Source organism: Scophthalmus maximus, chromosome 1, assembly GCF_022379125.1.
Source record: "Scophthalmus maximus strain ysfricsl-2021 chromosome 1, ASM2237912v1, whole genome shotgun sequence".
Classification (NCBI taxonomy): Eukaryota; Metazoa; Chordata; class Actinopteri; order Pleuronectiformes; family Scophthalmidae; genus Scophthalmus; species Scophthalmus maximus.
In genome coordinates this window covers 9,469,977-9,496,524 of record NC_061515.1, presented here as the reverse complement: position 1 = coordinate 9,496,524, position 26,548 = coordinate 9,469,977, and the positions used below count along the sequence as shown (strand labels likewise).

At 42.5% G+C, this 26,548-nt stretch overlaps 1 protein-coding gene across 4 annotated transcripts in view; it reads left to right on the top strand.

Annotated features, from left to right (window-relative positions):
* The window catches only part of ptprub (protein tyrosine phosphatase receptor type Ub), a 142,328-nt gene that overhangs the window by 28,203 nt on the left and 87,577 nt on the right, over positions 1–26,548 (top strand). For all 4 annotated transcript variants that reach the window (XM_047332399.1, XM_047332392.1, XM_047332382.1 and 1 more), the window contains exon 2: positions 16,505–16,636. In XM_047332399.1, coding sequence (XP_047188355.1) covers positions 16,505–16,636 — 132 coding nt within the window. The remainder of the gene's footprint in view (positions 1–16,504; positions 16,637–26,548) is intronic.

The following is a 26,548-nucleotide window of genomic DNA, read 5'->3' as shown; positions in this document are numbered from 1 at the left end:
TGGCAAAGAAATATTTTCAGGAGGACAAAATGGCATATTTTGATACTGTGTCTCAAAGCACAGAGTTTTGTTCTTTATTGCATGATTTGCAAAAAAAAGAAGAAAAAAAGTGCAGTAGATGTAAAACAAGTGTTATTTGAAACGATCGGTTTGATTTGGATGATAAGATAACCTACATTTTTGATTGTGGGCATTTCATTCGGTGTTTGATGTCTATGGTTGTCGACACTCAAAAGGGAATTCCGAGCACTCTGAGAATTAGGTCGTCTTAGATGAATTTAAGCTGTAAAATGAAAAATAGATCCATACACATGAATTGGTAAGATAGGCTGAAGTGAAGATGTGCCTTTCATGCATAGCTTGAGCTGGAGCTTTATCATCACATGTTAAATAGAACCATCGGTTCAAAATGGATGAGTCAAGCACGGATAACACATCTAGTCCAAATTGCTCTGCAGCTGTAACCCTCCCAGTCGCTCCTCTCAGTTCTCAGTGAGGCTGGGCTCGCAGTCGCCTGCCGCCGCATAACCTCTAGTTCCCCCCCGCGTGGGTCCTACAAATGTGGCTGAATCTGTGAAGAAGAGATGGAAGTCGCCTGTGGGCTCCTCCATCAGCAAGGCTGACCTACTGGGGCAGAAATCACAACTGAGGCACAGCAGGATGCAGATATATCTGAAGGCTCTGCGGGCTCGTGTCGGCTTTGTTACTGTTCAGGGTTACATCCTGCATCAACTCGGCTGCCCACAGGCATGGAATATCTAAGAAATGCGTGTTGCTCCAATATGAATACACATCAGGGAGCTCATGTGCATGAGTTTAAGTTTATATTTCACTGTGGGATTTTTAGGAATATGTCATATGGAGCATCAATATTGTTGTAATGCACATTGTTTATGCAATTGTGTCAGATCACTTCAATTCAAAAGAAAAATGTTTAGAGGTATTGAGATGTGCGGTCGGAGTAAACATCAGTTTTCACAGGCCTTATTCTTCTGGCCAGCAGCCATATATAACAAATGAACCCCTCACTCACCGTCTTCCCCTTGCCGACGCCGTGCACCTGCCAGGCGAATGTTCTTATTCTGCACATTTCTGAGAATTTTTTCTTGGATCTCATGAATTGTCTTCAGCTGCACAATTAGAGGATTTGAGTGTAACGGGGCCGGTGCATCGCGGGGGCCCCGAAAGGGATCGTCGTATTCTCAGAGCGATTCCATGTTGGATTTGATTTAGTGCAGAAGAATCTGACAAATGTACCTGCGGATTTGTTTTCCCCCCCTTAACAGTTGGGACTCTATTAAGCTGCAAAAAGCTGTATTTCAATGCTTGATAAATACATTTCAGTACTATTTAGCAAATCATTTCATCTCCAGCCTCTTGTGTCGCCTCCTAAAAGCAAGGCAGCTGCTGCCCGTCAGCAGTAGAACTCGCGCACTTTCATAGACCAATAAACCAGAGTGTAAAGAAACACAGATGCCTGCTACAGACAGTGCACTGTGAGCGTGGCCACTGATTTTGCGCAGAGTTTAATGTGTGCCGGTGAATTTTCTTTTCCCATTTTAACCCCCGCGCCCATGAGGAACTCATCAGGGCTCACACAGGGACAGTGATTGAATCTTCAGAGGGATTCGTGGAATTGCCTTCTCTCGATGAAGGCTCATTCGGAGAGAGAGAGAGAGGGGAGGGGGCTGGTGATCCGCAGAGAGACAGAGGCGTGTGATCGAGAGGCCATCGCTGGGCTCTTTGTATGACTCAGTGGAAAAATTTGCCTCAGTCAGTGTGAAGCTACAGAGGTGCGTCCTGGGGCCATCCCCGTGCGTCCTCAACCGCCGCCCCACCGTCACAATGGGCCAACAGTTTAATTAGCTTTCTAACAGCGAGTCTTGGCATCTTTCCGTTTCCCCTCGGTCTTCTCACCTCAAACACTGTCCCCTCCTGTTTGGCTGACGTCCAATAGACGGTGCCACACCCCCCGTGATCTTTCACTCTCTCTGTGGCACAGTAACACTCTCACTTCTCTTTACTGCACATATTCATGAAGAGCAAAAAATTGCAGTCAAATTATAATTCATATTTTGTGATGGTATTATCACCATGTGTCAAGCATGTCGATTCTGTGTATGATAAGCCTCTTAAAATACTTCTCCTGTCCACGCGATTTCCGCAGGTGTGGATTTGATATTCATGGTGCTCGGTAACGTCTGATGTGCACGACGCCAAACCACAGGGACAGAATGGAAATGTAGATTTGTTTCAAATGGCATTTTCCACCCACAGAGCTTGGAGTCTGTCTTCAGAGTGCTGTGACTGAACCGTGGCTAATCGCTTTAAACAAGGTTTTCTGTTTCACTTGGCCCTAACATGGCTGCAACACGGTCTTGTCCTCAGCTCGTCGCTGATGCACCCGCCCAGCGCTCTGAAACTCGACCCTCTCTCTCTCGTCACATGATGTCAATAGCAGACACTCGGTCAGAATCTTGCTGATTAGTCCCCACAATTACCGTTTTTCAAAGTTCACAATGTGGCACGAAAATCAGCCCCCGCTTTTCGACGTAATGCTGTGGTGTTCTGCTCGGCGTGTATCTGGAAGTCATCATGACGGGAAAAAAAAATTCAAACCACACACTGATGTGGAGCATCAGTGGGCTGCTCGCTGGCCATTACGCAAGTTAAGTCTGACTTTCACATTCCACAGGAACGGCTGAAGCAACAGAGTCTAGTCTTTCAGTTCAGTCTGGATGTTTCAGACATGAACACTACAGTGCAGGAGGAGCAGCTCAGCTCAGGGCAGGTCAGGTGGCCCTGAACACTAAACCAGTAACTGTTAAAAGCCCCTTACACAAGCACTGACATTTAACAGAACCCTCTTTGACTTGAAGTCACGTTTAATCACTTCCTGGCTCCCCCTCTTAAGAACGGAGGAAGGAATAAGAAATAACAGGAGAGGTCGGGTTTTTATGTGCCATGACAGTTGGGACAGTTTGGATTTAGGTTCATTTGGTGTGTCTATGGCGATCTCTCCTCGGATTGAGTGTGAAAGCACATCCGAAATGTTTGATTGCTGGATGTCTGCTCCCATTTCTCCACATGCCCATCTTGGTTTGAGTGACGGCCTGTCTGAGCTGTCTCGGCAGCGGCGGCGGCAGCGTACATCACATATAAATGAATGCTTACGGACAGAAGCAGGGGCACACACGCAGACTCTCAGACATGCATTTATGAGCACGTCGTGGTTCAAACGCACCGGGCCGACCACTTGGCTGCAGCCTCAGTGAGACTGATGCAAAACACCACAGGACTGGGCGGGTGGCGACTGCACCTGGAAGCATGTCCGCAGCAGGCCAGACGACCACGTGCTCACAAGAGCTGCCCGGATCCGTGGAGATGATGAGGTGGGCACTGACGCCTGGCTGGGAGGGGGCCGGGAAATGGCGGCAGAGCAGGTGGAGGCTGGAAGGACGGCATGGAATCGTGTCGAGTTTGAACTTCTCTTCCTCCAAAGCGTTTGGTTGTTCTGTTCTTCAGATCGGCATTGTTTTTCAGGGAGTTTCCCCATAGGACAGTTAGGGAGTGCACAGATCCATCTGGAGTAACGCCGTGTCTATTTGTACAGGAGCCGATGTTGTGTCAGCTCACTCAAACACATGGGTTTCTTTTCCTTTCCTTTCCTTTCCTAGGAGTTAAAGGGCCCATATTATGCCCCCTTTTACACAAGTTACGATCTGTTTTTCCGCATTTAAGGGGGGAGGTGCTGCTCAGGTTGGGGGCGTGGTCGCCCCAGTAGCAGGAGTCAACTTACGTCACTTGACGCCCGGGCTGTGAACGGCTCGTTTACAGACCGTCTGCACGATCAACCCAAACCACAGATCAACGACTCATTGTTTTCTTTTCATTCTCCGTGGGCTGGCAGACACCCCAGACGACCAAATATACGTGGAGGCAGGCTGAAAAGGTGCCTGGAGCATAATATGGGCCCTTTTTAGAGTTGAGTCCAATATAAGAGGGAAAATGTCTGCAAAATAGCGCCCGGACTTCCTCCGGAGTTTTCCGTCCAGAGTCAGACGTGTTCACACCAACAGGACCATTTCCGGAACAGTCTGTGGCGTCTGGGTAGAAGCCTGCAGGAGGGTGGACATGGCGATAATTCTGTTGCGGATAAAAGCAGTTCTTTTTGTTCGCAGTCATCAACATCCCAACTCGCCCGCTTGTGAATTTTTCTGTGCAATGCATTGTGTTGCATCGCGAGTAGAAAATAGTGGATGTGATATTCCATGGTAAAATAGTCCCCTGTGTGGGAAGTAGGAGTTGAATTCGAACCCAAGCAGGGGGTTAACAGTTGAGTTCCAAACTTTCCCTGAATTGTGCTGAAGACACTTCTTCCCTTCCCTGTGCTCATAAGTTGCACAGCTCAATGATCACGACCCACATCCCTGAAGCATGAGCTTCTTTTAAACGCAGATTTAAATGACTTGTTGGCTCCCTCTAAACCTTTTCCACTATCTGGTCAAGGTGACTCATAGATAAAAGAAAATCGACAGATCAGGCATGTTTTTTGTTTGACCAGGCACAATAACAAATTCATGACAATCTTTGCGTCACATACGCATGCGGTCTAATTAATCCGCTGCTTGTTTGTGACATTTGCTGTCGTGCAGTTTTCTTCTTGCTTCCATTAATGTGGCAGATTTTACACGGGTGGTTGCTCCGTCACTTAGCATTAGACGAGCTCTGCCGTGGGTTAAAACAGGCGCCGCTAAACCTCTCACAAGTTGTGCAGGTGCCTGGCAGCCAAGGTGAATGTGAGTGTAATGTCAATGTCTTTTTCTACCCCTGATTGGCGCCTGGAGCTACAAATGTGAATCTTTTTTCCTAACCAAAACTCACAGGCAGAAACTTTATTAAAATGGAAGCCGTGGTGGGTTGCGCAGATTTGGGCCACCTTGACAAAGTATACAGCTTTATTTTCCTTTGTTTTGAAGGCAACATCTTTGGTATGGCGTTCTTTTAACAACCTTGGCAGAAAAGCATTTTCCTCTTTAAAAGGATAAAACGATCTGCCCTTTGTCTCCTCTTCACTGGTGCCAAATGTGGAAAGAAGAGAAAGGGAGAGCACACACGTCTTGTGCTACATGCACAATGGGAACGATGGGTTGTGAGGGAGTAAGAGCAAGAAATCAAAAATCAAAAAAAAAAGCGTAGTGGACTGAAAAAAACTCACAGCAATGCTCCTCTCCCACTCGCCTCCCTTCCTGTGATCCTATATGTGGGTTACTGGAATTGAAAGGCTGCAGGTTGTGGCGGCAGCAATTGGCTGCCTTTGTGTTAGTGGAATTGACAGGCAGCAGAGGTGAAGCTGCTACGGGGTATGTGGTTTAGCCGACTTGATAGACACACAGTTGTTGTTGGTGTTGTTGTTGTTGTTGTTTTTTCTCTTGTGTTTTTCCCCCCGGTGAGTCGGGACGCTACAGGCAGTTTGATTTGGATGCACAATTCAAATGGAGTTCAGCTCGTCACGGGTTGCGTGCGGGTGGCTGAGGTCAGCTGGGCGAGGAAATGGGAGTCTGCGTAGCTCTTGTTGGTGCGTGAGATTGTTTGTTCAATAATCGCGGACATGAAATCCAGACACGTTGCTCGCGACCTTTGAGCGAACCCCTTTAGTCATCTCTTTGCCTGTGCGATGGCGATACAAATCACTTGAGGAAACCTGGATGTGGTTTACTAACTGTTGTGGTTAAGGCAAATATTTACGTGAGCTGTTCCGCTGTTCCAATAACACAGAGGAGGAGGTGTTCACCTCGAGATGCTCGCATGCTCGTGGGTAATGTATTCACGGCTGAGTATGTGCTTTGTTTGACACCATCATAATCACCTCTGAATTTGAATTACATTACAGTGCTGAGAATGAACTACTAAATTCATTCATAATGCTCAGATGGATCAGGTTTTAATGTATTATTAAACCCATCAATTACTTGATGAGTTGGGTGTGTCATAGTGCAATATTTATTTATTTTAAATGAGAGATAAAACTGTCGCATGACGCCATGTTTCAAATTCATTTCAGATGCAATATTGTGGATCTCACATTATCCAATATTCACTTTTACTTAGCAGATAATTCAACAATATCCAATTGATGGAACAGAGTTTAGACTTTCAAATATGCTGCAGCTGCATCAGGGTAAAAAATAATGTCATTTTGTTCTATTATAGAAAATCCAACTCGAAAATGAACTCCCATTAGATTTTTAACTCTAAAACAAAAAGTTAAGGGACAAGATTAAAGAAAAAATAAAAATAGCAGCCGTTTGTAAGTAACAGTTGAGGGGAACCTTGGATTCTCATTTATCTCCACCGTATGCATTCACATTATTTAAATTCTGTTATTTTCATTAAATGTCTCAATTGTTATTATTTTTTGGCCTATAAAATGTTAGAATGAGGGGAAAAGCAGCCTTTAAAGTTTCCCTCAGCCGGAAGCGACGTCTTTAAATGAGTTGTTTTGCATTATTTTCATTTTTTGACTAATCAGCTGTGTATTTTCTTGAATGGAATGTGAGACAGTAACGAAGTAATGTTTCCAGAGGAATTTAGTGTGCTACAGAGAGGCAGCAGAGCTTTTATATTTCAGAGGTTAAGACCTAGCGGATGCTTGGCATTTAACATTTAATCACTTATTAAAGCTGTTGTCAATTATTCATCACTTGATTAAATGATTGTTTGAGCACCATGCTGCATTAAAACACTGTCGTTCTTGGCCAAATGCAACATTTCAGATTTCATTGCGTGGTCACTAAATTTTAAAGCAGCACTTGTGTCTCAGTCCCTCTCTGGTTGAGAGTCTTATGGTCCATCATTAAGTGAAGGGCCTCCTCCACTATCATCCACAGACACACTCTGGTTATTATTCCCTTGCTTTGGACTTTATTTTCAAATTAGTTTGTTCAGAAAGTCTCCCCACATGCTAAAACGAAACAGATGTTAAAAAGCGAGTCACCAGACCTGGGAGATTTTCTCCCGCTAATTAAACTGATTTCTTGAACACGGGCCTTTCAATTCCGATTTGCCGTCGCAATCCACCCGTGTCCCACATGTTATTTTCTGTGGAGGTGAAGTGAAATGCAGAGTGGGGACGAATGGCACTCCAACTCTACCAACCTGAGAAAAGACATCTGCTCGAAATAGACCGAGATTTTGAAACACAGACTAAAACTATAATTAAAACTCCTTATCGGCAGTGTGAACTGAGATTTCTCCTACCCCCTACCCCCTACCCTAAACCCAGAGGAAATGGGAAGCGGAATAATTGATGTATTTTTTTTTTCTCAGAGAAGGAGAAACAGGAGACAACAAAGTCAGAGTGCTTTTGTCTAAAACGTCCGTGTTTTTCTTTTGAGTTTCCCTCAGAATAGCACAGAAAGGGCGGATGTTGAAAGAATAATGTTTTTTTTTTCTCTATTTCACACCGACATCTGAGCCACTTTTATCTTCAAGCCACCATTGAGAATGAAATATTGTACCAGTCTTTTAAAGTAAAGGCGAAATTAATTCCACACTAAATTGCAGCTGACTGGTGTCTCAGGATTCAGCGTGAATGGAGCTGACGCCTTTATGTCAGATTTCACCCTCAGAAGACAAAATGGGAAAATGTTCTGGAGCTGCGTAACTTCACCTCATTGGGCTGAAGGGGTGGTATGAAGTTATTATCTGGGGAGGGAAGGGAGATCAGAAACCATGTTAGACTTTATTTTATTTTATTTTAAAGTGTCTCTTTATGAGGGGTATATGCTCCCACTCTTAATCAACTAGAGGCTAATAGGATTCATTTGTCAATTTTGAGAGAATAGATGTGGCTCTCGACAGACAACGCTTTTTTCCCCCCGCTTGGAATATTTTTCACTTGTCTGCAGTAGTTCTTATCTTCAGTTAGTTATGCATCTGAACAGAGCATAGAACAGTGAAGTCATATGGGTTGAATGTGCCACATACAGTAAAAGTGCACGCTCTTGTTTAGAAAATAAAGAAAGACTGGTATATTTGGTAAACAAGATTTTTGGAGCCTGCTAATTAGATCTATATTGTTATTATAACACTAACAACAGTTTTTGGGGCCAATACTGTGAGATTAAAAATTTAGAAATCCAACGATATATAACACAACATTTTTTTTACACAACTGTGACCGGAATACATATAGAGTGGGGTATTTTACAATGTAAAAATTCAATTGTCTTTGCTCTAAAACATAGTTGAAGTCGCTGCTGGAGGACAAAAGACGCTCCACCATATTCTGACTCCAGGTGAGGAAATAAAATATTAACAGTTCACATAATTCGGTTGAGATTCATACACAGGCGCTTGAATATCCAATCATCTCTGAGGAATACGTGATGAAAGAGAGCTGATGAAAGCAAATGGAATGGTCAAAGTTCTCATATTGATATTACAGCTGTATTGATTGATTCTTAATGTCAGCTCATGCGTTGGCTAACGCTGAAGAAAACCTTTCGCCCTAAAAGTCGCAGGGAGCTGCTGGGCACACTGGATTCAATGATTTTTTTGTTCTACCAAGCTAATATTAACGAATAAAGATGAAAAGGCAGCAAAACATCCTTTCGCCCACTTTTCTGATGGTTTCTTTAGTTTTGATGAGAGCCATTACAAACCCCAGTCTATTGAACTGTATAGCTACACTTTCTTGGCCCGGCCTGTCGGAGGAGCCTGACCCAAGCACTGCAGCTTTTCACCCGAACAGATGTTTCGAACGCAGCTTCAATGCTTCATACCACGGGAATCACAACCTGCCACACCCATGATCTCTCCTAATGCTACTGAGCTAAATGTTTGTCCGGCTGCCGTTTAATATTCCCAACATGATGAAAGTATTAGTAAAGTCAGTCTCACATTGTTAACCTTAACGCCATTGGAAACAGTGGTTACACAACCTTACAAATGAGTCCTGTGGTGGTCATTTGATGGGCAAAAAAAGGGCAAAGTAAAGTAAACGTTGGTCTTTCTGTGAGTTTAATTCAGCATCTGCTTATGGACTCGCAACACATTCGAGAACACGAATGAGCAAATGAGGACGGAGAAGAAGAAATCACACGTGTTTCATTCCCGTGTCTCCACCTTGACCCGCATCTGGGCGTCTTTCAGGCCATCTTATCTCCTGTCTTGTCCTTGGACATTGAATGAGGTGCTGAATATCTGCATATTTTACTTCCCAGACACTCATGCATCAGTTAGTCAATCTAGGTCAGGGGGGTAATATGAAAAATATATTTGAACTTAACAATGCAAATGGATTTGCATGGGTAATAGGTGTCTCTACATTAAATGAACATTCGTTTTACTAAAAATTTTTGTTAGGCATATTTATTGACAGGATCTCGGTCAGTACGACTGATGCTTCCGTAACATTGTGGTGTAAGTGCATTAGGAAAGTCCAGCAGCCAGTCTGACATGCCCCCAAACAAAGCTGGGTAAAGCAAGAGCAGAGGCCGACACTTCCTACATGCACTGGAAGCGGTTGGCCAATCACAACAGAGTGGGCCAGCTGGCCAATCATAGCAGACTGGGCTTCATTGTTAGGGGGCCTAAAAGAGACAGGAGCTAAAAATGAAGTGTTTCAGACAGAGGCTGAAAAGAGGAGCTGCAGAAATGGACAGTGTGAGGAAACTGATGTGTTTTCTGAACATTGGAGCGTGTAAACCTTCTCAGGTAATAACCCAAATTTAAAATATGAACCTGAACATGAGCATAATATGTCTCCTTTAAGATTTTGGGGGAAGGGGAGGGTCCAAATCATTTTCATAGAGTCCCTGGTCTTCCCTGAAGCGTTACACTTGTGCCGTACCTGTTCACCGTCTTCAACCCTTTCTTATCTCAATCGGTTTCCTGGCCCCCTGTGTGTGACCGGGCCCATCCAGCCACCAGGGCTGAGTTATTAATGCCCGGGGAGGCAGAGAGATGATTTCATTGCGTATTCAGGTGTGGGGATGGATGGCTTTCAGAGGCAGCTAGGGGAGTGCTGGGGAGGGGAGCCTCTGTAAAGAATAAATATACCTGTCTCCTGCTGATGCATCGGGCCACACTCGCTGCAATGCAAATCAAGCGCTCACCTCTTCCTAACTGCCTCCAGTATTACTCATCTATTCCCACCTGGATCCCCACCAGCCAGACACTCCGTCACCTCAGACTCAGCTGAAGCCTCTTGCATGGAGGTGAAGAGCTCCCAGGTGCGGGCTGTCCTCCACCTTGCATGGTTCAGTTCCCATTTGTTGATGATGATATGACAAGCACCCATGCCTCCTCATCACACTGCATTTCCCAGGTGACTTCACTTGGTCTGGAGTTCATTATTCGTCCTGACTGCCAGATAATTAAGGGCAAAGGTTCTGAGTTGTCATTAAAGCAAAGGTTATGAATGGTTTCTCGGAGCCCACACATCAGCTTTTACTGTTTTTGTTATAAATGAGCGGCGGGGCTTTAAGTGTTTTGTTCTGTGTCTTGAAATTGGCTGCATTTTCAGTCGGTTTTGATCAGTGTCAGACTATAAGGACTGGATGATTTCATTTCCAGGGCCACACAAGTGCCCAGCTGTGTGTGCTCATCACTCTTGTGTCTGCACATTCTTTTTATTTTCCTCGGAGGCCGGATGTGAACTGATCATATACGAAGCCAGACACAGCCAAAAGATCCTAAAGCAATTTCAAGACAAATAAGACAAAAGCTAAATTTAATTGAATTCGTATTGTGTAGAAAGAGTGAAAGAGTTTGATATTTTGCTTTACTGTCAAGTTAGATGAGATGTTTGCCTTTTTTATCCCTCTATAATGGCAAAAATTTTGGCCAAAGGGAAAAAATTGGGGGTTGTCTGTCCATCCATCTGTCAATTTGATGTCATTTGTTTTATCCAAAAGGTCAAAGGTCAACTTCAGTGTGACATCACAATGTCCTGCAAAAAATCATTTTTGGCCATTATTATTGACACTGACCAATGGACCTGCTGATGGAGACTTCGCCCTCGAGCCAGCACAAGTGCTTATCAATCGGTTGATCAAGAGCTGAACAGGAAACACCAAAATAAAAAGGGGGTAAACAGCCCCATTATATTGAATAACAGCACTTTACTGATCTTACTGTGGATAGAAAGTGGATTATGGCACAATCTCTGTGTATTGTTTTTTTGACGTAGCCTGCAACTTTACCTCAAGGTTCCAAAATTTTGAAATCTACTGAATATTCAGATGGAGGGTTTTTAGTGCCATATAACTCTCTTTGCGAGCCAGTTGGGTTGTTGACTCATTGCCATCCTTACCGATTGTTAATTTCTTTGCTTGTTTTGTTCAGCTCGACCTACATTTCATTTTCAGCCAGTGAAAGTGACAATGTCTGGAGCAGCGGCATAAACCTAATGTGAAAACTTGGGAGAAGAAGAATTTTCATCAAATTCACAATATTTGTGGGGGGGGGGGGCTTGATTTCTCGTATTTTTTACTGCATTTACTTTTCTACTTATTAAAGATTGCATAAATATTTTGAGTGATATCACGATATACTGTAACGCACTTAGAATTGAAGATATGTGTTGTTTCATAGCTCCAGTGAGCCGTTGTCAGTATTCCTAGAGTTTCCATTCTGTACCTCCTCCACATTATATCACTTAATCAACTAATTAGCTAATTTATACCAGCATTCTCATATACAACGTTGCACTCTGCTGTTGTATTTTCATCACTCACTGTAGTGAATCTTTTAGGAAATGGTTAATGGTAAATGGACTGCATTTATAGAGCCTCTTAGGAGCCAGGTAATAAGATTAACTGCAGTGTTTTCGATAAAAGGATGGCTTTCGTTTTTAATAAGATATCAATATTTTGCTTGTGTAAATTTTTAGTATACATGTTGATGACTATCCACTCACATTTATGTGGTCCTGACCTGGCAAAACAAGCATACACAATCCTGTTTAGTTCTTATAGTAGAAATATAAAAGAAGATAGGAAGATGGTCTGATAACCTAAATTTTGATTTATTTGCCATATAACATAGCTAAAGAAAGTAAAAATCTGCTGCTTAATCCACACCCGCACCAGCATTCAATGGGTTCTTCCCCAAAATAGAAATTAAAACACATTAACTGTTGGTGATACTATGGGACAGGGTCCTGCCCCTTCTTTGATTTCATTTCCTCCCTGTTTTGCTGTGTTTAATTTATTCAAGTGGAAAGTTGTCAGAACAGTTGTCTCCAAAAGAAAAAAGCTTAGGCCAGCGTCCTTATGCTTAAAACATATGCAAATAACTGAATAAACAGAGACTCTGAGAATATTCACTATTCATAGCTGACACTCTGATTAGATAGGAAGGCGGAGGATTATACAAGTAAGCAGTGGAGGAAGTAGCTCATCTAATATGAAGGGCTACATGTGACACAAACAACTGATAAGTGCAGAGAGAGACTCCCAGTCGTGATTAACTGCACACATAAAACTTGGAAACATTTTTACGTATCACCATGAACTTGGCTGCAATTTGGAGTGTCTGGTAAACAAGTTGCCGCCTTTTATTTTATGTCCTAATGAAACCAAAGAGGGGCCGCATCCATCTTCTGACAGAGCTGAAGTGATTTTTGTTTCCTGAAAGGGAGAGAGGTTATGTATTAATTTATTTACAGGTTGATATGCTCTCAAGATTAAGTTTAAATTCGCCCGAAAACACTGATATTAGTGTTAAACAAAGTGAGTCTGTAAATTACCTGCGTCACCCTCATTGTCCTCATTGTGTTAACGCGTGTGTTTTCCACTGGTATGCAGGGCACCACGGCAGGTGGATTTGGCTCTGCTGAGCTGTTACAGTATATTTTCTGTTGGTATTGCAACCTTGAAACTAACACTCCCTGGCTTGTATGTAAAATAAAGATTAATCTATTCTACCATTTGGCCTCCCAAAGACGTGACACAGCATGTTCTTCTCTGTACATCTCACCTTTATACAAATGCTTCCAAGCCTGGCTAGTTCTGGAGATAAGACACATTGATTGTGATGAAAACCGAAGGCCTTTGCGGTCTCACAAGCATTTTAATGATACAGGCTTCATGATTTTTCTTCATCAATCACATAAATTATTTCTCCAGTGACAAAGTAGTGGTATTAAGTAACCATATTTACAGTACAATTTAAACTATTTTTGAAACGGATGTTGATTTATTTCAGTTAGCAGGAGCACGAACAACAGAACAAACAGTGTCTCAACCTGAGCCACAAAATCTTGGCAGTGTCTTGACTTTGGACTGTTTCACTGCACTAAATTATGCTGTAATTATTCAGGTAAAAAATGGCCACTGACACACCTCACGCTCATTGCTCCTCCTGGCGGAGCTGGGGCGGGGGGTTGTGGAGAGTGTGCCTGTCATGATAGATGAGCTGGACCTCTCCTGGTGCGTTCTGAGGAGATGACATTCCGGGGCACTGCCGACCTCGGATTCCGGCTTCCCTCTTCTGCATGATTTCACTCTTGTATAGGGAGGAGTCTGCAGGCTTCATTTACCAAAGCAGCGGGGAATAATATAGTGCCAACATTTGGATGTGTCAGGTCCCATATCTCTGGCTGTTCTATTAGAAAAAGACCTCAGTGTGGGACAATTAACCCCTGGCCCTGGCAGAAGATCTGTGCTGTAGCGGCCCAGCGCGGGGCAATAAATCAAACCTAGAGGGAGAGAGCCACGCCCCCTCCCCTGCTGGTTGGCACCCAATGGACTGATCTTACACGATGGTAGATGTACACTAGTCTTATCAAATAATCACCCGAGGTGCGAAAGTGATGTAATAGATTGGCCGTAGGCAAGGGCACTCTGAGTGTGTTTGTGCCGCAGTGAGTGCAGCACCTGAAGAAAGTTCAATACCTTGGCCCGACGGTGATCGTTTAATCCACAGAGCAAGAGCTCATTTTCTGTGATATTAACGAGTCGGGCTATGTTAATCCTTCATACTGTTCCTGAGTGCTAATTAGAATGTGCCTGTAGCGTCCAGCGTAGGAAAGAAATATTGAAAGTTAGCATCGACAGTCAGGTTGTCGTCTGGGTTCTGTCGTTATTTTGAATTCTCAGCTCATGAAATGTCTCAAAAACTGCTTCACTGCTTGTCATGAATTCTGGTTCGAGCATTCATTCATTCCCTACCCGGTAAATTGTTAAACATTTTATTCAACACCATCAACAGGTCAAAATGTAAACTTGTCCTCTACTTTGTTCTATGAGCAAATTCCTCACCAAACTAAGATGCAGGCTGTATAAACATTACCGACTATCAGCCTGCCTGCATGCATGTTGGTTGATGTGAGCATGTAGCTCACTGTGTCTAAGTGTATGTTCACAGAGCTGTTTCTGTGGCTTAGGACTGCAGGTGGACTGATATGGGGGCCCATGCAGATACTAGATTTCAGGGATATTAGGGTGTCAAACATTATCAATACCAAGATATATTTAAGAAAAAAAAATGCTTTAGAAATTGGCAATGATTAAGATGATGTTATAAAACCCTTGACATGTAATTAAGATATTTTACAGCAAACATTAAGGGCGATAATGGTGGTTCTGTGAGAAGGCTCATATTGGCTGTTATTTATGGGCCAACAGATAAATCGTCGAGATCTCTTTTTTTAATATGTTACATGTTATATAAGTATGTTTTGGGGCATTTGTATCTCTTCAGTACACTGATAGAAGATGGGGGACAGGGAATGAGGAGAGAGAATGGTGTGAAACAACGTTGTGGTTTATGGTCAACGCCTTAACCTTTATGCAACAGGTCGCACCCATAGTCTTGTTTTACAATCACAAATTTACTGATCTAAATCAGGAAATTTGGATCATTTTTAATATATTTTATTTACAGGAATTTCACTCATCAAATCTTTGTCAAAACATGTTTCTAAAACGAAGGTATTCAATAACGAATAAAAATACTGAAATGCACCGATGCAACGGTCACAACGACTTGTCAATGACCGGAAGCTCTGGCTCTCAGATAACAATGAGAACTATGATGACTGACTACAGTGAGCCCGGCAGGGCTTTTCTTTTTGTCTGCAGCCTGTCACATTGCGACCATTGGTTTAATGGGAGATTAGAGAGAAGAATGAGCAGCGATGAAGCTGCAGACCACAGGGGTCACCTTCAGGAACTGCTCATGGTTATTCCTATCATTAGCATGTCACGTCTCGTGCTGTCCTGCTTCAATTATTACTGACACAGGCGCTGGTCTTACGACTGGGCTGCTCAAACTGCCCACTGCTCCACTGCAATTCTCACACCGACGGGCTAATGTAAAATATGGCAACAGATGCAGAGAGCAACGACTGAAGCACATTATTCAGGACCCAAGGGCCATTAAAGCCATGGCTATTAAATATAATTTGAAAAAATTAGTTTTTTTGGCGCGTGGAATAGCAGGTTGTGAGGTATTATGATAATCACTAGATTCCCCAGGGTGCCTGCTCTCTCCAAATGTTATTACTGTTTGTGTATGCCTTTGTGAATGGGCCTAGGGATATGTAGTCTTGTTTGTGGATGTTTTATGGGAGGGGGAATTCTCCATACAGGGGCAATTAATGCGTCCGCTAGGGTTCGTGTTCTTTTGTGTGAGATTGTAATAATTATTGCTTGATATGCTGCTGCTTTCAGAGATTTCTTACATATGTGTCGTGAACACATTTCCCTTTGTTCATTCGTTAGTGTATGACACGGGGCAATGAGCTGGTATTCAGCCTCCGTTGACCGTTCAAACCAGGCGCATGGACACACACAGTTAATGCCTGATCACTGCTGTTTTTAGTTTTGTTGAGTTTCTTTTCAAGAAAGTGTTTGGTGCCGATGATCCTTTTACGTCACCTTATGAAACTTTAGTGCAACAACATGTTCACATCAGTAGCAAACGCAGTTCACTGCTTTAACCTCAAAAGGTAGAGAAGTGGTGTGTGGCTGCAGTGCACATTTCATTCTGGTTTGCTTCCCATATTGGTTTGTGGTTCAATTAGACATTGAAGGTGGGAAGAAGACATATTGGGTCTGTTTTACATAATAGGAAGAGATTCAGAGTGGAATCTAAAAATAAAGCCCACGTGAAATTGTAACACACAAAAATCCTCACAACACTAAGAGGCTGTGGTATATTGAGAAAGACGAAAAGAAATTTCGATCATCAATTAATCATTCATGTTAAATCTGTTTCAGTGAAAAAATAAATGAAATCATTATCTTGTTCCAGCTCCTCAAATGGAAATATTTGGTGGTTTTCTAAGTCTGCTACGGTAATAAACTGAATGTGTCTGAGATTTGAACTGATGGTTCGAGAAATTGAGCAATTTTAATGAAAATAAATAAACAAATACACTGACAGAATAATAATCTAAATCTGTCTTCTTCAAAAAACTGCACTGGGAAACCATGAATGTTGTCTCTGGAGCGGTTGTTTAAACGATTCCTCTTCTTCTTCTTTTTTTCAGCTGCTGGCTGCACGTTCGAGGAGGATTCAGAACCCAGTCTGTGTGACTTCACCCAGGGGGAGGAGGACGACTTTGACTGGCTGCTGTTTCGCACGTACAGTTCACCTTATGCCAGCTCTGACCTCCTGAAAGGTGAGTTGTCCTCCCTCCCACAGCCCTATAGCTGCTTGGCTGCTTTTTCAGGCTGCAGCCATTTCGTGTTGTCTGCCGGCACATGCAGATCTTCGAATAGACGGAGCTGACCAGGATCTCGGCTTCGTACAAATCCTACACCGCAACAAAAGTAATAATTCATGGGGCACAAGACCACAAGCTATATTTTTCGAGACATATCAGCGGCTGTTTTGAAATTATCCTCACGTCTGGGGAAATAAACCGACTTTTTGTTGTGCCAATGTGGCTGACATCAGGAAAGTGTGACTGTGTAATTCAGCCTTTGCAGATGCCCAGCGTCCATTATGCACCAGCTCTAATGAAGCACTCACCCCAGTTTTGTCTACTTCCCGCTAACCCCAAGGATAATTTTATGTTAACCAGCCTCACAGGACTAATGGAAACCAGCATTTTCCCGCCATCATCCTCTCTACTGGTGGTTGCCAGAGGGAGATGGCATGCATAGTTTATGAGGCGCTCCTCCATCCCTGCATTAACAAATACCTACAGGGATCTGACAGAGAGAAGAGGGCTGTTTCAGCTTCTCAGCAGAAATATCTGTGGCAGCAGTGGACTCTGTGCTCAATGACGTCGTCAGTATGATTAAGATGCCAACCTCACTTGAACCAGTCAGTCAATCTATGATATGGAGATGAGAATTCTACTGAGCCATGACAAAAACTTGAATTTAATTGTTCTCTGACAGAGAGAGAGAGAGAGAGAGAGAGAGAGATTAAAATACTCGTAAGTTCAGCCCCAACGGCCTAAAACACCATCCAGAATTTATTATTGGCCAAGTATGTTGTACCTAAGTAACACACGGGATCTTTACTTATACACGACTACAGTTTCACATGAGAGAGAGAGAGAGAGAGAGAGAGAGAGAGAGAGAGAGAGAGAGAGAGAGAGAGAGAGAGAGAGAGTGGACTTGTACGTTCAATAGCTGCAGCTTGAAAGAAAGACCATTCGAGAGCAGAAGAGACAGTTCAGTGGCAGATATAAAAACAGATAGCTGAGCTGAGACGAACAGATGTAAAAATTACAAGATAGGTAGGATACAGTCAGACAATGTAGATTATTTTAAAGGCAAAATATTTGTACGCCACAGATGACGGTCCATCCTTTTGCAAATTTTGACTCAAGTAGTCGTTTAAAACAGTCAAACATGTTCCTCGGGGATGAATGCTAATACTTTTAAAAGCTGTGTAGATGTGATTTTCATTTAAACCACTAAAACTCCCTCTTGTCCGCAGGCGTCTCTGCAAATCGAATCCAGAATTTGACAAATCCCAAATTTAATCCTAAACTCTTAAACTGCACCTCATTCGCCTCCACATCATCCGCATTCTAGTGAGAATCTGCCCGCAGCCACCAGCCAGTTCACGGCAGGCGATGGGATAATTAATACTTTTCCCTCTGGGTTTAATTAAAACTTGCTGCCCTGGCATTTACAGCAATCCGCAGCTTTCAGAGGAACAGTGGAGCACAGGTGGACTCAGGCAGGTACTGTAATCTGCACATGAGAAAAGCGGCACGAGAAGCTCAGAGCATCAACTCTCGATCGATCAGTTCTGAGCATGAGACAAATTCATCCTCCAGCTCCACACCGAAAGCAGTGTATTACTCACGCTCTTCATCTGACTGGTGCCGTTGACTGGTGACGGGAGTGTTCCTTCGTCAAGTACACCCTGACATTTTCCATGTCTTATTTAAGGTGGATAACTCTGCTGCGGATATTGGCACAGGAAATGTTTTTCTCTCCTTTGTTTTTCCCCACTTCTCCCTGACTTAATCCCCCTGTGTTGACTTCTAACCATGTATCACATTGGGCAGCCAAGGTGGGGGGATAACAAGAGTTTATGAGATAAGGCTATTTACATTGGACCAGTATTAACTTTGTAGGGCTGAGAAATTGGCGCCGAGGGAAGATTAGTAAACACAGCTGAGATAGCAGCAGCTTGTGGCTCCCAGGAGAAATTAGAGACTACCGTTCCCATGAAATAGAAAATTGTCTTGGACAAAAAAAAAGAAGATAGAATGTGGTGAGATGTTAAGAAAGGGGCCCTTTTTTATCACATTCTCCTTTCATTTTGAATTAGATTGGAGACGTCTGGTCGCTATTGATCATCTTCAGTTCTCCGGCTGTTTTAATGAACTAGTTGGGCTGGAGGATGATGACCTTGTGAAGAGGAACGTGTCTGCATGTCAAGTATACCTTGTTCTCCCAGAGTCAGATTCGTTAGCTTCAAATGTTGTGGCTGTGCTGCAAAATCCATTGTAATGTATCAAGGTTGTTTTAAGGGAAAAATACATTAAACCTGGTTAAAGAAAAACAAGGCAATGTATATTACTTTCTCAGTTCATGTTTATCAGCGTTGGACAACCGGTAAAACTTGGGAAACGGATGAAGATTGAAAGCAGAACTTTTTCAGTAAATGTCAGATTCTTATCAGCCCCACAGAGGGACACAGGGTATCTTTAAAGACTCAGGCATCAAGAGGAATACCATAGACAAGGAGATAACATTAGTAACCGTAGCTTCAACACTGCGGCTACCTAACCTGCACCCACGAACATGCGTCTGCTGTAAAATAGCTTGCATGTTACAACAACCACTTCAGTGGCTCATTGTATTTTTAACCACAGGACACGATGCTAATTTCAAACCTGATGGCAGAAAAATGAACTCTTGTCAAAATTAAGATTTCTTCATCAAATTGTGAAGAAAAATAGGAACCATGAGAATTAAATTCAAGTTCCTCTTGGGCATTCCTGGTTTGTGTTTCTGCTGTATTTCTAAAACCATGAATTCAAATTTTGTGGTAAAAAAACAGCTGAAGGAAAAAAAACTAATTGATATTAGATTGACCAAAGTGGCTACGCTGAAAAAATAAATGAGTTAATGTCGTTCCAAAACACATTGAATATCACAACCGAATTATCTATCTGAGGATGCATTTGTCCTTCAAGTTGGATATTAGACACTGAAACATTCCCGATTCGACCCTCCGTTCCACAAGGTGTTTGTTCTTGTCGGAGTGCCACCGAGCACACAATCCTCACTCGATTTTCCACCTCAGCAGCCGTGCAAACAGTGTCTCTTGGATGTGCATAAACTGGGGCTTTAGTTTCTAGCTGGGTCGTCCACAAATTCTCTGACGGCACTGAAACAGAGCGTTGAAATATGCTTCTGCTCTTTTTTTTCTCATTACGTGTTGCGTGCTAATTTTGCAAAGCCCTCTCGCTCCCTGTCTCTGTTTGTTAACGTCTGCTGATCTGTCCAGTGGCAGTACGTACAGTGGACGTAACTCCAGCTCCCTTTGTGTATCTGTACATCACACTGCAACAAGCTACGGTCAAACGCCTGGTTGTTTTATTGGCTGCAAGCACAATAGATCCTCAGGTAAATACCCTCAGACATCCTGAACGGACTCTGATGTTGGATGGCCCCCAGGTCTTAGGAAGGTTAAGGCTTGCATGAAGCATGTCTTGAAGCATTGTCCCGGGGTCAGAGCCTGGTCAGTCGGCACATACTGTAGCGGCAGGCTCGATATAATGACCTTAACAGAATTAATTCAAACAATAAAACACACACAGACAATCTGTACCTCCGGCATTCCCTTCTAGTTGGCTATAGAGGACGATGTCACATCCACTGGCCTTTACTATCCGTCCCCTTCACCCCTGCCTGGCCTCAGCCACACAATCAGACCAGACCAGGTGCACATTTGTGTGTGTGTGTGTGTGTGTGTGTGTGTGTCATTGACATTGACCCCAGATTCATCTGTGTCTGTGGAAGGATGAGGCCGAGCGAGGAGACAGATACATCTGCTGCCGGAGAGGTGTTGTTATCAGAGCTGACCAGCCGTCCTCCCTGGTTTAATACTCTATTACACTGCCCTTCTCTATCTTTACCCACTGGTGCATTGCATTTACCACACATACAGTCCATATCATCCCATTTAAAAGGTCTCCATTTGTTGAAGATTCAAAATTCAGTTATTTTTGCTGTGATAACTCGTAACTTGTGGACAGATGGTATATTTTAACCATTTTTTTCTGTTTAAAGAAAATAGATGTTATGCTTCTTGATGTCCAGCAGATACTATGTTTAATTTCAAGATGAGGCAAATTCTTTTTTTCCATCTGATCTTTTAGCAACCAACATAATTGCATTGAATTGCTGTGATGGCTGCAGAAGTCACGAGTAGGTCGGGTGGGGGGGCGACGGTTAGGCTGGTGTGGCCTTAACAGAGAATGAATGATGTGAGGGAGAACAAAGCAGTGGATCAGAGAAACAAAATGTCTTATTCCACATCATGTGATGTCATGTGATAAGTGATGTCCCTAAGAAGTCCGAAAATGACATCAGGCATAGTTGCCATCACGCATAAAAACCCAAGATTTTTCTCTGCAACCTATAAGATAAAGACAAGACCTGAAGCTTGTATAGATCATAAAACAATTCATGATTATATGGTAGAAAAATTACATTTTACAGCATAGCAATGGATTTACTTTTAACATTAGAGACGCAAGCTCATCTTAATGTCATTAAGATTATTACAATACAAACAGCTCGCATCGTCTGATCATGGTACGGCAAGCGCCCCCTCCGATACATGCCCCCTCCGATACATGCCCCCTCCGATACATGCCCCCTCCGATGCTCTTCACCTTGCACCTCCGCACCGCCGCACTGAGAGGTGCTGCATTGCCGGATATTGTGTGAATGCAGCAGAAGTGCATGTTTCTTCATGTCCGCCGTGGCCTCCCTGCTCTGCAGTGTGTGTGTGTGTGTGTGTGTGTGTGTGTGTGTGTGTAGCTCTTTATACATCCATGACACAGACAGAGAGTAGAGGAGAGAGACAGCGATGTAAAATTGTCACAGTGGTCTCACCCTGCAGGCTGTTACTGGCTGGGTGCTACACACTTACTGCTTAACCGTTGAAGTGATGATTGTTTTCTATGAATCTACGTTTTCTTTTCTAGGCAGATTCTTAACATTCCTTTAGCAAAGTACCTATTTTAACCCAGACCATGATCTTTCCCTAAAACGGACTGAGTTGGTTTTTGTAGCAGTTAGAGACAACTTTACGTTGGACTTAAGATATTGCTTTAGAGGTATACTTGACATTACATAGTAATATTTAAGTAAAATCATCACTTTGAAAAGTAGTATTAATGACAAACTGCTTGGGTGTAATGATACAGTTGACAGTCCTGTACTGTGACTGAATGAACAGGGATGTTCGCTTCACAGACTGACTGTATGAGCTGCTTTGCCATGAATCCTAGAGGTCTCAATTCAGAGGTTTTAAGTTGTTAAGCTTATAATGATACGATGTACTTAAAAGTTTAACAGAGAATTTGACATAACTGTTCCCAAGCTGTCAGTCATTTACTTAATAACTGCATAAACTGGCTTCTAGCTAACATCTAGATTGTTTATGGAAAAACATGTGAGCAAAGACCAACAGCTTTTTATGTTGTTTCTTCTTCCACAAAACTCCCACAAAAAAACAGAAAACAGAATGAAGTGCGTATGTAATTTCTTCAATGTGTCATGAATTCACCGCTTCAAATGAGTAAATTAACTGGTAAACAGTTCACTGTGGCTCTTGATTTAAAAGTTGCTCTCTTCCAAACCACAGTTTCAGTATTAAAATGATTAATCATTCAGCCCTGCCTCACTTCTCTTTTATAGGACAATAGCTGATCAATAGCTGATGTATATGTTTTTTTCAAAAACAAACCCTGAGCTGTCTTCGCTTGTTTGGAAAAAAGAAGTGAGAGTATTTATTTTTATTCCTAACGTTTTGGAAAAGAAAATGACTGAGGACCCGAAAGGGCGAGCAAATATATAGAGCTTGAAGTCACGGTTGAGTAAATCTTAATAAAAGGCCATATAATGGCTTAAACATTGTCAGCTTTATGGAAAAGCTTGGCTCCAAGGCTAAAGAATGTGCGATGATGAATGAAATTAGAGCTGAGATAAAGTGTTCTGTTGTTTATTTCCAGGGATGGTAATACATATTTTGTCCGCGAAGAGAGGAGGAACCATTTAACATCTTTTTGTTACAGAGCTTTATTTATCATTTAACTTGGGCTACGGAGGAAAATTGTTCCCTCGAAGAGAGTTGTGTCCGGCCACGCACTGTTGAAGAGCCTGGAGGGTTTCGTTTTCGGCCGAACGTTCCACCATCTGATTTCACTAATTAACACACCTTCAGTCAGGGAGGCAGGAACTAATTAGTGACATCGGCAGCTCTAGTATTTGGCGGGAATGAAAAACCTGCAGCATTTTCCATGGCTGAGGACTGGACACCACCGCTTAATAGGGATAATTGCCTACGACTCGTTGCCTCAAGGCAAAGAAGATCATATTTATTGATCACTGATGTATCATGTAAATGTCTGAAAGCTCAGTGGCCTTTTAAAGTATCTCAAAAATGCCCATCACTACACAGGTCGAGCTTTAAAAATATAACAAATTAACTGAATTGTTTTTCACTGAAGCAAGCATCGGTTTCCTTCATTCTGTTTTTTGTTTTCAAGGTAAAGAGGAATCATCCATGTGAATGATATCAGAGACACGTGTGGGCCCCGGCTTCCTGAGCAGAATTAGCCTGCAGTCTAACTGGATTATACCCCGCGAACAGTTCTTTTGTTCCCTGTTTTCGTATTCACCCATACACAGACACTCAGGTGATAGGGAGATGTAGCCCCCCTTTTGGCTGCGGTTTCAATTTAATTAGTGTTGCTTCAGTGGGTTTTTATGTGTAAGTTTGCTGGTTTAACAACATAATTGGGGCTCAGGTAGCACAATTGGGATCATGGCCAAATACGCTTTCTAGTTGATTCACCTTAATGCAGGTGAGATGAAGTGGCTGGTCACTTAATGCATAATGGTTTGGCTCATAAAGAAAGAGCATGGGTGACAACTGCAGTGAAGCTGGAGCATCCGTACAGCATATGCGGGATTCTGCTCGCACATAATTGGCCCTTTGAAAGAAAACGAGTAGCTAGAGATTTATTGTAGCCGCTTTATTGTTTATGTTACTCAAAACAATTCCAGCACAGTTTGTAGGTCAATGAACAGCAAAGCAAGCGAAAGTGGAAAATTATAGACTTGGCATGTAAGTAGTGCAGCTTTTCCTCATATTTGCTGTTTGCAAACTTTGCAACTCCAATGTAAGTGATTTAAAAAACAAAAAAAACCAATTGCAATATTCTCTGTTGAATGAGACGATGCCAAAGCACTTAGTTTCATTAAAATTTTGTGAAACCCTTTGGATATAAACTATAGTCTCTCAAAGGCACAGTGGTGCTTTGAGCTAAATGCTAGTGTCAGCATACTTTAATACGATTGGTTGTTGACTCTACAAAATATATTGATTTTGCAGATTTGCCTAAAATCTACATTAGAAGGTTGAATGGCGAATAAGAATAATACATTAAGTTGTGTATTTCATCACATACAGGTATTCGTATATATAGAGCTAATTGAATCAGGTTATGATTCATAATGATTCATGACTGGTTTAGTGTAATACCTGGTCGCAACAGGGAGGAGAAGGGAGAGCAGAGCATGTCAACTGCAAAAGTGTGAGCAGAGTGGCTACCTATATACAGTAGACTGGAATGACTCTTGGCCGCCACATAAAATTCGACCTATAGCAATGCTATGTTAATGTAATGTAAACCTATGTCAAAGTGCGACAGCTCCTTCATGAAAGAAAAAAAAGTTCATCCTTGAGTGATGCTGATTTATTGAAATTCTAGTCAGGAACAGGCTCTTATAACACTGAACTCAATTTGCCACAGGATCAGAACGTTGCGCTCGCTATTACCAACCTGCTGACTTGCTATTTGAATAGCGTTATCCTCCAGTGTATGCTTTATTTACACTGTGACGTTGACTGCTTTCCTAGGGGGGAAAGAAATGTCGTAGTGATCTCCTGTGGGACCGTGAATCCACCACCATCTGCTTTTAAATGTAGTGCCCCGTGTCCCTGTGGGACCCTAGTTCATACTACAGAGGTCCCGCAAAATGGCTCCTCTTACGATGCTTCTATTCAACCACACACCCTTACATTTTAAATTTTACAACCACAAAGCATCTGCTAACATTTCTGTCTGACCTAAACACATATTTATAAAGCTATGATTTAAAACACTCATAATTTCAATTTTAAAGCCACTACTCCATATTTACAGTGGGATCCAAAGGTCTCATGGGAAAATGGTCCCAGCTGTCACGTTTGCTGAGGAGGAGGTGGATGCATCATGCTTTAAGTATATTTACCCCAATCAGGGTGAAAAGTGTGAGATGATAGCCGAGATACACATCCCTGCAAATGGCATGAGCGGAATGTGAATGCAGCCATTGATCCGCTCCTTCGAGACTTTGATTTGATTTCAGTGTGTTTTGTTGTTGGTGGCAATCCAGTTGCCTGGAGGGGTTTCTGAGTGTACGTTATTTAATCTCTGTTTGTTGAAATAACATTGATTTGAGGTGTAGGATCCTCTTGAGTCGTCATCTGGTCGGAGACTCGTGAATTGCCAAGAGGGTCCTTCAGAGAATGAAGGAGGGAGGACAAAGCATTTTATCCCTTCTTCCTTGTGTTTCCTCTTAATCTCTCATCTATTCCCGACATTCTCACTCACATGCTTCCTCTCAGGTGCGATTAATTCTGCACTATAATAACTCTAGCCGTGCACCACCCTCTGTCAGTAATTGATATGTAGGCATTGCTTCTGGGTGGAGCCATTTGCATTAAATCGTGTTAACTGATATGATAATGAATGCGAAAGACCTGATGCAAGCAGAATGACTAGCTGGAGATGGATGGCTGTTTGAATTATACACAATAAGTAATATATTATATCTGGTCTCTGGGGTCCACAGCTCTCTGCATTTGTTGCCTGTCTCTTCCTCGGATCAGCCCCGGCTGCCCGAATATAAATAGCCTTTGTCCCATCTGGCATATCCTTCTTTATTTCCCCTCCATCCTTAATGTCTCTTCTCACTATTCTTCATATGTGATGATGAAGGACAAATATAAATATGTGGAAATTAATTTCAAGAAGTGAGACTCACAAAAACCTACTCAGGGTGTGTCAGGTTGGTGATATTTTAGGTGTTACTATAACGGCGGTGTCTAAAAATGACTTGCTCTCCATCTCTTATGTGCCACTCTGTTTAGTATGCTGTCCATCTCTGTGCTTTTAACCAAACTGTTGATAATTAGCTCCTCAAGCTTCACCAAACTTTATTATTCTCCATTAACAGGCAAGCTTATTGCCTTTCAAATGAGTTATTACTGTATGAAGGGCTTGACTGAAGATGGGACACCACAGTCGACTTAAAATGAAGATGAATTTGCTGCAGTGAAGTCAGTGACCTTATTTAAGGATGTCTGATCCTATCCCATCCTTTCTATTATGGATATTATGGTTGACTTACTTACTTTCATAGCGCAGTGAGGGAATGATATGCTGCACGTTGACATGCTAAAGAACCTCCGGGATTTTGTGATAAAAGGCTATACATGAACAGATATTTGGTTATTTGTTTGTGGAATCATTTTCAGCTTTTGTAGCTTCGTTGTTAGCAAAGTTTAATTATTATTGTTGTCTGGTAGTTGCTGCTCCTGATAGCGATTGTGCCTTTTAACCAGGGAAGGGCCAAATAAATGAATTTTCCTCTTTAAAAGTCAGAAACCAGTGAAATGTGTTAACACCACAGTGAAGTAGACAGTTCCCCACCTGGAATACTTCAATATTTTTTGTAAATTGTGTTAATCTGCAAGCCAACATTTTATTCCCAAACCACCCATCTTCTTTCTTTGGCTCATGGTAGCTCTATTTGATCACTTTACATAATGT